The sequence below is a fragment of the Dermacentor andersoni genome, chromosome 7 (assembly GCF_023375885.2).
Source record: "Dermacentor andersoni chromosome 7, qqDerAnde1_hic_scaffold, whole genome shotgun sequence".
Classification (NCBI taxonomy): Eukaryota; Metazoa; Arthropoda; class Arachnida; order Ixodida; family Ixodidae; genus Dermacentor; species Dermacentor andersoni.
The window spans coordinates 74,285,669-74,301,084 of NC_092820.1; the positions used below are offsets into that span (position 1 = coordinate 74,285,669).

The 15,416-nt window shown below is 47.9% G+C and overlaps 1 protein-coding gene across 1 annotated transcript; it reads left to right on the top strand.

The window, feature by feature from the left end:
- On the top strand, positions 1–15,105 carry LOC126534287 (uncharacterized). Its single transcript, XM_050181559.3, is given in 4 exon segments — positions 1–318; positions 2,296–3,444; positions 13,807–14,913; positions 14,915–15,105. Coding segments are annotated over 4 exon segments (2,442 nt in total). The 5' UTR covers positions 1–285; the 3' UTR covers positions 15,068–15,105.
- Positions 15,106–15,416: the final 311 nt, after the last annotated feature.

A 15,416-nucleotide genomic window follows, 5' to 3' on the forward strand; every position in this document is an offset into this window, starting at 1 on the left:
AAGGGCAACGTCCGATGCGGCCCGCGCCGTCCCTGTGTAACATCGCCCCGCTGTTTGCATAGCTGTCTGCGTACCTTTCATCACAGTAGTACACGCTCCGAAATTTGACGGAGCCACCACTGTGTCGAGCGATAACCTGCGGGGCTTTCTGTACTTTCCACCAGACGGCTACTGCGATAGCATTTGACACCCCTCGTCAACAGTACGTCTCTCCCACTTTGGGAGAGACACTGAGCGGGCGCATCGAAAGTGTAGCGCTAAGTGCAAGTCCTATCTGAAGGCGGGATGTTCAACAACAAGGCTAGAGTACTTGCAGAGGTGAGCATTTTTCACTTTCTTTCGCACTTTTGTGCTCTTCCCGTAAACCTCGATTACAGTTGCCGCCTGTGGAACAACAAAAGGCACGAACGCTACCCAAGAAAAAAAAAAATGATCGAGTGTGTCCGAAGTGTACTTTTGATTTAAGAAATGCGCTATACCCGACGTCGGATGCTCTTGCCGAACGGGGCTTGTGTTTGCGCCCGGTATTTCACTTCGCAATCGCTGGCATTGGACCCGCGCTATGATTCTGGCCAGAGTCGTGGTTTTATTTTTTTGATGTGTTAGTAGCAGGAGTGTCAAAGGGGGGAAACGTGTAATATGTATAAACTGACGGTGGTCTGCTCCGAACAACCGCCAATTGCACAAACAGGCAGGCCGTGTGTTCGAGTCAGCCCCTGAATAACACTTTGCAAGGTTTAAATCGTAGATCCCAGACCTCAAAGTGGTGCGACGTAATGCGAGCGCATTTCTCTCGCATTTACCGCTAAGTGGCCACTGATTTGTTTATCAACGAATACTGACATGAAATGTGCAACTTGTAATTGTTTGCGTTAAGTGAATCTCCAGGCTCTTGAGACTTAGATTGTCAGACATCATAGTGCCCTGAATAATTTAATTACTTTAATAGCTTTTCTTCGAACAAGTATCCGTTTCGTTCGGCTGCGATTTTTTTTTTTTTTTTGTGACGTAGTGACATAGAATGTGGTCACGTGGCGACAGGACATCTCTAGAAGTAGGTACGTTTTGGCATTCGCCTCAGCTCGCGCGGTTGTATGCTATGCTACTGCTCATTAACGTGACCCGGTCTTCATCGCTGTTTGATATAAAGTTGTATCAGTGTGGCCCCGACCACTTCACGTTCTGTAGTCGTCAACATTACGAAAGCTAGTCAAATGAAAAGTAGTCAAAGAAAGACTGCACTCATTCTTCCCAGTTCCACCCACAATAAACCCTCTATGCATATACAGCAATTTTCACGTTAGGAGAGCCCGCGCGCCTTTCTTTACATACACGTCTGTGCCTCAGGGCAAGGTGCACAAAACAAAAATACCAGCACGATTGTAGCGTATCTACGCCACGCCTTGATTCATTTGTTCCCCATTGTGTTTTCGGTTTTGCTATCGGCCACTACATCGACGTGCTTGTCGTGATGTCTCTGACCTACCGTTATTTATTGATCGCCTGGTCGACAACTACAACAAAAAAACAAACAAAGCAGAGCAAGAAGTGTACACTGGACATATCGGTATGCAGGGAGAGGCCACCGGTATGACTCCGAAGCATAGATTGGCGAGAAATGTCGCTATCCAATTCCACATCCTCTAAGCGTTATTGTAGTTTCTGCCTTTTACCTCACAATTCTTTGCGACCTGAGGAAGAAGTGCAGTTGTCTCTATATTCCCTCCCAATTTATAACATAATTTTTGTATTTTTTTGTAGATACCTAAATGTCTGTAATTTCCTCCGAAATTGTATCGCAAGCACCTGCAAATCGTGTCACCGCTAAAAGCAACATAAAATGGGTGCGCACTGTACGTGCGATGTTCGTACGGTCGGGGTCGAAATGTCGCAATAAATCAGTGTTGTTTCAAAGTGCATGCCCTTGCTCAACGGCCACCTATTAGTAGTTACGTACCCCGAATAGCACTGACGCATATGGTTGCGCTTAGTACCAAACTACTGTAAACATTAGTCGCGAGTCGGCGCTTGTCCTGCCGCCTTCTTCTCCTTTGCGTTCCGTCTGTTATGTTGCATAATGTAGTTATAGTTACCAGGACACCTTGATATGTAAACTGACCATAACTGTAATCACCACATTAGGCGTGACGGCTTAACGAGCTCAGATAAATCATTATTGTACGTCCTTAAAAGGCAAACGTGCCGCGTATTTCATTGGCATAATCGTACACGATTACGTTTCTTCACTAGGTTGTCTCTGCTTGCCATAACGATTTGCTTCCAATGTTCTCGCAGCTGAAAGCCGCAATGGCTACCAACCCGCTTGGATACCCGCTCCTCCAATTCTCCGTCGATCTGTACAAGCAGCTTGTCTCAAAGAGTGGCTCTAGCGGAAACATATTCTACTCGCCCTTCAGCATCTCCGCTGCTCTTTCTATGGCTCTAGCAGGAGCTCGGAACACCACCGCCAAGCAGCTCGCCGATGTCCTGCACGTCAACAGCGAGGAGGTCCACAGGCACTTCTCCAGCTTCATCTCTGAGCTTCCAGGCTTTGCCCCGGACGTGAAGCTGCATGTGGCCAACCGGATGTACTCGGAGAAGACGTTTCCTGTCCTAGACAGCTACATCACCCTTCTTAGGGACTGCTACGGTGCCACGATTGAATCCGTCGATTTCAAGAACAACTTCGAGAATGTTAGGCAGCAGGTTAACGGCTGGGTCGATCAAGCCACACAATCGAAGATTAGAGACCTCCTTAAACCAGGAAGCGTGGACGCTTTGACTACCCTTATCTTGGTGAACGCCGTCTACTTTAAGGGACTCTGGAAGTCGCAGTTCAACGCGAACTGGACGCGCCCTTCAGATTTCCACCTGAACCGGAACAGCAAGACGTTGGTAGATATGATGTACCAGAAATCCGATTTCAACATGGCGCACAACATGGCGCTCGAAGTAACAGCTCTGGAAATACCGTACCGAGGTGGCAAGACTTCCATGGTCGTGCTGCTGCCTGACAAAATCGACGGGCTGTCCAAACTCGAGGAGGCTTTGAGTGCCGAGAACGTGGCAGAAGTTTTGATGGACCTGCGTAATTGTACTGACGTCAAGCTATACCTTCCCAAGTTCAAGTTTGAGGAGACCTTATACCTGAAGCAAACGCTCGCTGCAATGGGCATCCAAGAACTCTTCAGTCTGGCTTCCGCTGACCTGACCGGTATCAGTGCCGACGAAAACCTCTGGGCTACCGAAGTCGTCCACAAGGCATTCGTGGAAGTCAACGAGGAAGGCACGGAGGCCGCGGCGGCAACCGCTGTTGTGATGGGCTTCGGCTGCAGCGCTCCAAGGTTCATAGAGACGAAATTCGTCGTTGACCACCCGTTCATGTTTCCCATTCGAAGCCGCGATCCAGACATTGTCCTCTTCATGGGATCCGTTCGTAGACTCTAGAGAACTCGTAAAAGGGTGTAACCAACTCAATATTCTACTCAGTGATACAAGAAAGATATGATTTGAAAGTTGAGGAACCGCGACCCTAACAGCAGGTACAGTGAGGTCAAGTTATACGTTCCGAAGTTCAAGTTTGAGCAGACCATAAATTTGAAGCCAACGCTAGGTGCAATGGGCATCGAGGACTTCGCTCCTGCTGCGGACGTCTCCCGTATCAGTGCGAGGGGAAATCCTTCCGCTTCGGAAGGGGTGGACAAGGTTTTCGTTGAAGTCAGAGAAGAAGGCACAGAGGCAGCAGCCGCAACCGCCGTTCTTGCGATGCGCTGCGGTGCCATGAAGTTCGAGGAAAGTGAATTTGTTGTCGATCACTCCTTTATGTCCCTAATTCGCAGCCATGATCCAGAACTTGTGCTTTTCATGGGATCCGTTCGTAAACACTGAAGGACTCGTAGGGAAACGGTGATCTAATGATGCGTGGAACGGCTTAACAATGATATAAGCACAGCAGGAAAGGCACCTCATGACGCTTCAAGGGGTGTTCGGTGTTGTGAAATATGTGGCCTACTACTGATGTACAGCGAGAGCTACGGAAATTATACGCCGCACTTTTCAATGAGTGTTTGTTCTTTTCCTTGGTGTCTTCGGAGCGTTGTATTACTGTCCTTATTTTTTCGGTGCCTGCTCTTATTCGTGTAGCGCGATGATGTTGCTCCTAGTGCTCCAGTCATTCATCGTACACGTTCAAAAAGAACTATGATATAAAGTAGCAATAAATATGCTGTGCTAATTGAGTTGTTTTTTTTAGGTCTCATTTTTGGCGCCATTTGCTATAGTTCAGGTATGTTTGAAAGCGTCGGCCCGTCGTTTGGCAGGCGACAGTTGTTAGTGGGATGAGAGAATTGAAGTAATCACAACTTTTCTATTCTAAAACTTGTATAACATTCACAATCCACATGAAATACGCTGGCACCCATGATACTGAATGTTGCAAAACAATCGTGTGTTCGTTTTACGTGTACTTACTTATTAGCGCTAAAACAACGGAATACACACAGGTAGAAAGACACAGGAGGAGCGCTGTGTAACGAGTGAAATCTATTGATGTCGGAAAGATTAGTACCAAATATGGGAAGGGGACGGGAGGGGGATAGGTGGAGACTCGGAGGGCCACTGTCCCGAATGGCGCTGACCCTCTCGTGACGCCACTGCCGCAATGTCCGTACGAAATTTTCCCCAGCCACCGCCGTACTTAATTTTAGTTCTCCTCCGCTGAAGTGTTATGCCGATGGAAAACGCACCAAAACTCTTCGGCGCAGAACATCTCAGAATTTCGCAAAAAATGCAAGAAAAGCCTGCGTGCCGAGCATTGGGTGCACTTTAATGAACCCCGGGTGGTGGAAATTAACCCGGAGTCACCTGATACGGCTTGCCTCATGCATAATCACATCGTGGTTTTGGCACGTAAAATCCCAGAGTTTAGTTTAAAATTCGACTATAAGAGCGATCAAAATCTGAGAGATGCGCATCGGGCGCGACGCGTGAGGCAAACCCGAATGAACCCGCCGTGGTTGCGGCGTTTCACTGCTCAGCGCGAAGTTACTAAGCTAGAGTTCGCTGAACACGAGGGCCTGTACTCGCGAATATCTCTTGGGCTAGAATTGTTCGTAAGAGCAAAATGCAGCCAATCCTGACGCTGGACCTATAATTAGCGAAGACGGCCGGCCAATGGCTAATCGCATTTACGAAAGAAAAGCTATGCGAATTCACCCCGAGGTTGCTAAGCACGAGTTGCGCTGCTAAACTCCGGCCGCGGCGACCACATTTCGATGAGTCTGAAATGTAAAAAAAAAATAATAATAGTAATAAAACGTCATTGTACGGTGCATTGGGAGCACGCTAAAGAGCCGCAGATGGTCAAAACTGATCTGAAGTCGATTACTACGGCATGCCTCATCTTCCCGTTGTCGATCGGCAAGGTTTCTGCAAGGGTTGTCTCGCCAACAAATGTGTCTATTTAATCATCAAATGCAATCAACTCAGTTTATTTTTCTTCTAGAAGAAGCGAATTGACAACAAAAAAAGCTGCTCATTTCAGCAGCTTGATGTAGTACCACTTCGCCCTTTCGTACGTGAGTCGAAATCGGCGCGTATGAAGAAATTTCGCATTTTTTAGGGAACATATTCGCGAAAAGAACGACGAACGGGGAAACTGGAGCGCATCTAGGGAATTCTGACGTCGGAGAGTCTCGGGACAACTCCTAGGTACCTCCGGTCCCTGAGGGGCGTCGCCCCGTTTTCGCTACTTCTCCATGCGCGTCGCAACTGGAATGCAACACGAATGCCCGGCCCACGCCGTCTGTCTAGTGTGGAGCCGTCTCGCGTTTCCTTCCGCTCTTAGCAATGCAACAGTGAAGTAATCGAGCTGTTAGTGCTGCACGAAAGGTCATCTGCCACGTCCCTACTGTGACGAAGCTGAGCGATAAGGTGTGTGAAAGCCCGCGCTGCGTGCTTTTCCATTCCCTGTTCGACGCTTTACAAATATCGGCTTCCACTTCGAGAACGCCCAGCCGGCGGCGCATCGAACTTGTCAAGTTTGGACATCGTATTCGTAGTGGAAGCGGAGTATAGAACACCGCACCAGCGGAGTGTTGCGAGGTGTGTGTGCTTGTTCTTTATTTTGTCTCTCTCTTCCTATTTTTGTGCCTTTCGTGGCGTGCCGCTACAGCACGCTTATCGTCGCTCGATTGAACATAGAAAGGGGTATGTGCATTTTCAACTAATGCACGGACCTTCCTCCGGTCACTGGAGCATGACAGTGAGCATCCCAAGAGCGTAATTAAATTATAATCTCGACGGCCGTGAAGCCAACCTTTCACAGGTTGGTAAACAGCAGTGCCTGCCTGTTTCGTTTCTACCGGCTTCGGCATACGGGTTCTTGCGGGTCTGTTTGGATTACAATGAACAGTTCATGAATACTTAAAGGGTACGTAGCTTGACTATTTATTTATTTATTTATTTATTTATTTATTTATTTATTTATTTATTTATTTTTCATGTGGGAGGAGCGTGGTACGCTTTTCTTTAAACGGAAACACAGCCGCTTAATTTTCCATCCGCTTGGTTTCGTTTCTTCGTGGATGCGTATGAAGTACGTAACATTCCTTCACTGCATGTTGTTCCTGCTGTTGAGCAGTCAACTGGCCGTTTATCCATTTTATCACATCTTATCCGTTGCACTGGTTTCACGAGGCAACACAAATTGTGGTGACGTCGTGGTGCTGTTGTAGTGTTTACACAACAAGGCGTAACATAATCAGGTGAACAACTGAGCCTGTACGCGTTTTCAATGTCAGCCCTCTGTGTGCGCCCCGTGTGCCGTGCATTGGGGGCAAGTTAAAGATTCTCTGGTGGTCAAAATTATGAGGCACACTACGGTGTGCCTCATAATCGAATCGTGGTCTTGGCAACGCAAAACCCCAGAATTCATTCATTCTCTGTGTTTACTGTGGCGTTTTTGGATAAGTATGGGAGAGGCCTTTGCCCTGCAGTGGGCGTAACCAGGCTGATGATGATGATGACTGTGGCGTCTATGCATGCATTTACACGCTCCGGCTGCAGCAGTTTTTGTTGAGCGCGTATCTTCGAAAGCTTATACGTCGTTATGCGAAGCGGCATTCTTCGGCGTGACTCACGCAAGTGTCTTGGCTATTGCGACACTAGCGGCGGGACGCCCTCCGGAGTGGTTTAGGTGCAGTGTGTACTACGACATGCGAGCGTGTTAGCGAAAGACGTCCAGCTCGCATGTGTAGCGGTGCGCAGCTGCACGATTTTGAAGTGGGATGACTCACGCTTGCCTTTGTGCTCCACCTCCTCGATATCGCCGTCGCTATTGTTTGGCCCACGCTTCGCTGCAGCTGGGCCGGTACGCGAAGACCCGTCTTCCGGCCGTGTTCGCGATGCTCTACGCTTGACTCGATCTCCGAACCTACCGAGGGTTTGTTATACGGTCATCCGCTGGTGTAGGTGCGTTTAGTACACTGCCGTAAGCTCACAGTTGTGCTTGTGAAGAAGTTGGGTGATACCGAAGTATCGGCCACACGAGTACAAGATGTGGATGGGAAGAGCACGCAAAGGCGTCCGCGCACATGTGTGTATATTCGTATGCCTGTCTCGGCGTCTCAGCTAATGTGCAGCTCTGCTTCGGAGCAAAAGCTTGACGTGGCAGACGAGAACGCGGTTTTGAAAATTAAAGAAAAAAAAGCTGTCTGCATTTTAGTGCCGACTGCAACACCCGTGTTGGTCAGCGGTGACCCCCCACTGCGATGCAGATCAGGTTGTGTTGCTTTCGGATTGCTCGAATCATGTATGCGTACGCGTACGACAGTTCACTGACGTCTTGATAGTACGTTATCTTCCTCGGCAGCACTCAAGAAACAAGAGCAGGACACTATCATGCCCCATAACACATGGAGAATTCCCCACCACAGGTCGCGAGGAGGGCTTTGTAAATGACTGACCCGAGAAGCAACACGCTCGTATGTAGAATAGAAAGATGCTAGCGCCGCCTTTCTTCTTCGGACAACGAATTTCTGTGAGAGTTTTGGTTCCCAGCCACAAGAGGGTGCCCTAAGCGCGCTGAAAATAAGGGGCTTTAGCTGAAAATAAACTACTAGTTGAAAATGTAGCCGAAGCTTTAAGCTGTTTCGCCTGCCGGTGAAACGTTTCACCGCTGTCAGCGTTTCAATACCATTTTATAAGCATTTCCCAATCTTATTTCGTTATAGTGTTCCGCGCGCGCCCAGTGATATTGAAATGACGGTGTCAGTATGTCGCAGTGAACTTATATGCAGTGTGTCCGAACGGAACGAAAACAAAAACGAAAAAAAAAAGGTTTTTGACCGGAACGAGAACGTAATCGAAACGTTATTTATTATTTTGTTTCGAAGTGAAACCGAAATATTCTTGATCGGTTTTCGGATCAAGGGGAAAGTCGGCAACTTGAAACAACCGACGTTAGACAACGTCAGAATTAGCGCATATCTCAGGGGTCCGCATAAACGCGTACCTCAGGCAGGGATGGTGCGAACAGTAGCTGGTTGAGCGATCCACTAATCTAAGCCTGCCGCTCCGTGTGCTAGCAGATCGGCATCGCAGCAAAACCAAGGGCTTGAGCGCGGGAGAGCTTATAGTTTCGTTTTCTACGGGTACAACGCTTCGTTACCCAAGTTTTATCGCTCATTTAAGTTCGTTTTATCGGAACAACGGTCCCGCTATTCAGCGAGTTCACTCGATGACGCGTTGCTTCTGGGATCATGCCCAACACCTTGACTAAAGGCACTGAGCATGATCTCGGAATTCATAATTCACTTATTGAGAAAAATAAAAACGATGATTTTATCGTTACATTCCTTCGAAAATTTTTGCATGCGAACCAAAACCGTTATAAACCGTTACGGATATATATAAGCTGAAAGCCTAAAGTGGCTCGTTGCAATGGCCAATACCCGTAAATGAAAGCAGCGTCTAGTGCAGGGATGCAAAAAATATCGTCATCAGGAATGGCTCATACCCATGTAAGCAACAGTCGGACGTCTTACGTTCACTACCGAAACAAAGACGCCAACCCAAAAGGCGCATGGGCAACTCAGTTGCGGGGAAAGTTCGTCGTTGAGCTGGTCCAACGGCGAGAAACTCTTTGAAATGCACGTTCAGACACCTTATACTATACGACTACATATGTGATGGTTAACGGTCCTGTGCCCTTTGGAATTGCTCAATGAACCAACAAACGCTACCTAAATATTTTCACTGCTTCACATATAAACCTTCAAGCGACCCATACTTTTTAATAAAGCGAATGGTTTTTTTCGAAGTGTTCGGCGATTCTCCCGCACTCACCGTCATGTTCGATGTTCTCTGCATAGATCATTTTCAACTGTGCGAGGGGTGATTGCGCAAATCTCCGTCCGCGAATTGCATGTTAGCTTCTCATTTCGGCTTTTCAATTTGAAAAATGAACTCAGTGCGTCTCCAGCCGGTTATTCTGACCCAGCATTCGTGCTCTTTGTACACCGCAAAATCGGGCGGGCCGGGGCTGATGGCGAAAGTCTGCCTGCGGGAGTTCTTGTAGCGTCCCCAGTAATTATATTCGCGTATCGAGCAAAAAAAAAAAAAAAACACACGAAAAGAACTTAAGGGAATAATACGTAGATGAACATTGTACACAATTGCGCACATAACAAAGAATAAAATTGCAGTGTACGGAAGAGACAAACAGACTTCTTTTTTTTGATGCCCACGTAGATGTTTGCCGAAATACATGAAACACCCAGTTAGTGTCCGGTTGTTTGAATGCCCATTCAGAAGCAATACGCAGTGTCGAAACCCAGCGCTTCCTACGTATAGTATAGGCTTCCTCTTGAGACCTCCGTTAACCTTACCTCAAATACGTACATTCCACAAGAAAATGCTCCAGTAGAGCAAAAAGTAATATGGAATAAGCAAATTAATTTAATTTTTCTCGCCGCATGATTATATGCGGAACAATTTTTGATAATCATATTGGGGGCGAGAACTTACGGAGTCGCCATCTGTCGGAAGCGCCTCCCTTAGAATGAGGGATCACGCGGCGCGCTCCTCATATGTCCGGCTTACGGCGCTCAATAAAAAGACCACGCGGCAACCCTCCTGGACATTTATGTAAGTTCTCTCAAAACGAGGGACTAATCTTGGCCAAACTGAAAGCGCAAAATCGTTTACAGACGCCATCTCTTTACCGAATACGTACAGTGAACGCCACTGCGCGCGGTCGCCGCGATGGAGTCTCCCGAACCGGCTTCTTGCGTGAAAGGTAGGCACACGCTGAGAGTAAACTATGTGAAATATATTCGTATAGTGGGCTGTCTGTATAACCAAATGGAGCATAACAGAATGAATCCTCAATGCTGCGATCGCACGGATTCGCAGCGACCGACTGCACGTCTGCATGCATGTCCGCGCACAATGTCTGGCTTTCGCTGCGAGCGCGTTGTCGCACCGTGCCGTGAGCTTTGGGCCGCAGAATATGAGCATTTGATAGTACACAAGCAACCATTGTTGCGTGGACGCTATCGGAACTGCTCAAGCATAATTTCGTTATAAAGACTTCGACGCCTGCGACCACTGTGAGGTGCGGTTACGACGATTCAATCTTTTTTTGTCTTAATTCTTGGACGTTTCAATATTATTTCCCAATTTGCGTCGCACTGTATGTTTATCGGCATTTTGAGCGTACGATTTCCCCCTGCTTCTTTTTCGTAATCTAGTGCGTTATTCAAAACACAAACATGACCACATGCCATGCCTTTTTTTTAATGTGCTTCTTACCGCTCCCTTTCCATTCCAGTGAACTTGCCAGTATCTAGCATCAACATACCGAACATATACCGAACCATCGTGACATTAGCCGGGCAGCGGGCGCGGGTGAGCGCCTCAGTGCGCGTTTCCTGCTACTCACCCAACATCGCGCAGTCCCGGCGCCGTAGCAGAAATCTTCCTCGCGTCTGTGCTTGCTGCATACCCGAGTTGTAGCCGATGGCTGTTTGCCGGTTCTAAGTTTCGCCAGCCAAGTTTCACGCAGTTTCTTGCCCTGCGGCTACGTGTGAATAACGCTGACACCGGGCTCCGTTGTGCACGTCCGACACTGTAGCACCGAGCAGTAGCTTACCATGCTGCACGCCTCCAAAGGCAGCCACTACCTATTATAGTGCTTTAAATGTTGTCAAGCAGACACCCAAGGCGGGAAACCCTCACCACTTAATCAGAACCGCAGCGCAGGTGGGACTTTTAAACTTTCGTTTTCAGCTCGCTTCGGCGCTTCCTAAGCAGCCGACGCGGCCGCTGTGTCCACGTGATCCCTCATGCCACGTCACGCCGACGGTGGCGCCAGCTTTTCCAGTGGTCGAACTCGCCCCCAGTACCAAAAGGAAAAGCACAATTTCCACGCATTCTGCGAACCTGTGTACGCCAAGATGTAGTAAGCAAGTAGGCAGAGGCAAATGCCGCGTTACGACAAGATACGCGCCGCACATTTGAGTGACGAACGCGTCTGTCAGCCACCGTTACGGAGCTTCCAGACCAAGTGGAAGTGTTATCAGCATTAAAACGGAGTTGAATCACAAGACACGACGTAACTGACCTCGTAGAAACTTTCGCCGTAGCGCCAAAGTATGCGGAGAGACGAGCAGCGAATTTCGGCAGTGAACGCACCGCGTAATTCCTGTCTTCAGTGTCGGCTCACTTTTTATAAGTGAATTGTTGCTATGGCGACTCGGCTAACGCGGCAAGCGTTTCAAAGCGATGGCTTGCACGAGGCGCATTCCCGCTACCAGACAATGGCGCAAGATAGCCGGTAGCCAGCACTAAAAAAAATAAAGAAAGAGGAGGGGGCACAAGAAAGGCAAGGGAAGCTTGCTTTTAAAAATTTATTAGTACAGTTTTCAAGTTCAGAATCTCCGGAACGAGTAAACTTACGGACGCTGTTTCATTGCTTCCACAGTCTGTTTAAAAGTTTGCTTTAAGTATTTTAGAATTTCTTTATTGCGTTGTATATTTTTAAATGTTACGGGAAGTGCAATTTCTTATTTGTTTAAATCTACTTGTGTCAAGTATTACCAAAATATATCCGATATTACGACGTAAATAAAAGAAAAGCTGCTAAATTATATATAAGTGAAGACATATTCTGCTTCACCCGCCGTGGTTGCTCAGTGGCCGTGGTGCTGGGCTGCTGAGCACGAGGTCGCGGGATCGAACCCCGGCCACCGCGGCCGTATATCGATGGGGGCGGAAACACCCGTGTACTTAGATTTAGGTGCACGTAAAGGAACCCCAGGTGGACGAAATTTCCGGAGTTTTCCACTACGGCGTGCCTCATAATCAGAAAGTGGTTTTGGCACGTAAAAAAACCGTAATATAATTTTTAATATTTTTGCTTCAATGGCATTGAATAGGACGCGCTGCCTTCTGGGAAAAAAATTTATGTAATGAACCGAACCCATAGGGATAGCGTGGAGCGTGCCGCACGCTATTGTGTTTAGCATTTTCGGTTTTAATGGAATGGCACTAAAAAGATTGATGCCGAATAGTTTCTCATTTTTTAATTTTTTTCGGGAGCTCGGTTTTATTCGAAGCGGTTCTGTGAAAGGCAAAATTGCCGAAGAGCTAAGATCGCTATCGGCTCGCAGCTGAGAGCCAGCGTGCACTGCGATGCACTGAGCCTCGAAAAAGTTGAGGCCACCTACCGCATAAGCAATGTTTGTTATTTTATTTGCATCTATATTACTTGTCGCGGCGACGAAAACGAGAAACTAAAAGAGAGAGAGAGAGAGAAAGGGGGGGGGCGTCGCGGATGGACGGGGAAACCTTGGACCGCGTCCTTCCAGTGTTCGCGCTACGCAGATAACAGGGCAAGCTCGCTTACGGCCCCGCGGGGTCGTGTCTACCTTGCCAGTTTTCTAGTTGTCTGCATTATTCGTTAGAGCACTCTGCCAGCATACTGTTACAAATGAAGTCTCACTCTGTGCTGGCATACCAAACGACTTCTCTTAATTCCCGCATAGTCACGTCGCGATATGGCATTGTGTTTTTGTTCGTGACTGCCTCTTCGAAACTTTGTAGTTCCGTCTATTGGACGCAACTACAGTGTTGAAGATCAGAATCGGCTGCATGTAGCAATGTTTTAGCATCACCAAAGTCAGTGAGCCAAATATTCGCTGAAAAAGAAAGACAGGTAAATGATCGGTAAGCTCTATCCGCGAAATTATCTGCAAAGATAAGAAAAGAAACAGAAGAAAGTGCGTCGAATTTGCGGAAAGGAAAAACCGAGAACGCTGAACCTTAAGTATGAGGCACAATTAAACATAAGTGAAGTTTTCTTAACTGTCGCTAATGTTTTCGAAAGTCCTAGTGCGGCTTTCACTTAAACTTACCCGCCGTAGTGGCATGGTAGGTTTCGCATTGGGCTGCTAAGCCCGAGGTTGTGGGATCGAATCCCGGCCGCGGCGGCTGCATTCCGATGAGGGGCACCGTATTCAGTGCACGTTAAAGTACCCCAGGTAGTCAAAGTTAACCCGTAATCTCCCACTACGGCGCACCTCATAATCATATCGTGTTCTGGCAGGTAACAACCCAGAATTTAAGTTTTTTTTTTTACTAAATATTGAAAGCCGGGCACAAATTGCACCATTTTTATTTAATTTCCATCCTAGACCATGGTGGAGCACCATGTTATTACCATTCTATGTCATATGCTCAGACTCATGCGCGCGTTTTTACTTGTGCTCATGTGCATCTCACACATCTGTTGCAATTTTCGTGCAGATGGCAGAGCCTGTGGCCGCCAACCCCCTAGGAGACTCGCTGCTCCAGTTCTCCTTGGACCTGTACAAACAGCTTGTCTCAAAGAGTGGTTCCGGCGGAAACGTCTTTTACTCTCCCTTCAGCATCTGCGCCGCACTCTCCATGGCACTGGCTGGAGCACGCAGTGCCACTGCAAAGCAGCTCGCCGATGCCCTGCACGTCGACAGCGACGACGTTCACAAGCATTTTGCCAGCTTCCTCTCCGCGCTTACTGGCTTTGCCCCGGACGTGAAGCTGCACGTGGCCAACCGGATGTACTCGGAGCAGACGTTTCCGGTACTGGACAGCTACCTCGCCCTCCTTCGAGACTCCTACAGCGCCACCATCGAATCGGTGGACTTTAAAACAAACTACGAGAAAGTTAGGCAGCAGGTTAACGCCTGGGTCGACCAAGCCACGGAATCGAAAATCAGAGACCTTCTTCCGCCTGGAAGCGTGGACGGCTTGACCACTCTGATCCTAGTCAATGCCATCTACTTCAAGGGTCTTTGGAACTCGCAGTTTGATCCCAAGTCCACGCACCGTTCCAATTTTCACTTAGACAAAAAGAACAAGAAGGAAGTGGACATGATGTACCAGAAGAACGATTACAAAATGGGCCACAGTGAAGAACTCGGGTTGACTGCTTTGGAGATACCGTACCGGGGCGGAAAGACTTCCATGCTTATCCTTCTGCCGGACGATGTCGAAGGACTGTCTCAAATTGAGGACCGCCTGACCAGTCAGAAACTTTCTGACTTGTTGAAGCATCTTTCGTTTCGCTCTGACGTCAAACTCTACCTCCCGAAGTTCAAGCTAGAGCAGACGATCAACCTTAAGGAAACGCTGACTGCTATGGGAATTGAAGACTTCTTCACGCCGTCTGCTGACCTCACCGGGATCAGCACGAGTGGGAAGCTTTTGGCCTCAGAAGTGTTTCACAAAGCTTTCGTGGAGGTCAACGAGGAAGGCACGGAAGCTGCTGCGGCCACTGCTATTGTGATGATGACCTACTGCGCAAGACTCGACGACATTCGATTTGTGGTCGATCGTCCGTTCATGTTCCTAATACGCAGCCATGATCCAGATGTAGTGCTCTTCGTGGGGTCTGTCCGCCAACTCTAAGCAGCGAAATGCGCGGGTACATGACTGCAGCGAAGCACGTAATAGGGGTCCAATCACTTATACCTTCCTAGCATATTCCACTAAATTGTTCTTACTTGTTTACGCTACAATATCCTGAAGTGTCTAGTCGTAATAAAGGAGGTGTCCTGCTTTTGATTTGTGGAATGTTTCTTCGGACTTCTTTGCAAGAGGTGTGTTTGACAGCCATATTGGTACTTCTAACTTCACAACATGCGCGATGGCGATACAATGGGCACTGGTACCGGCAGCGACAGGTGAGGTTAAACTTTAGGAGTGATAACAACCAATTAACATTTTCCGGTCGTGAGACCATTCAACACACAGCAAATATTGACAGTCACTTAAGTAAAACAATTAAATTATGGCGTTTTACGTGCCGAGACCACGACCTGATTATGAGGCACGCCGTAGTTGGGGACCCCAAAAATTTCGAGTGCCTGGGGATC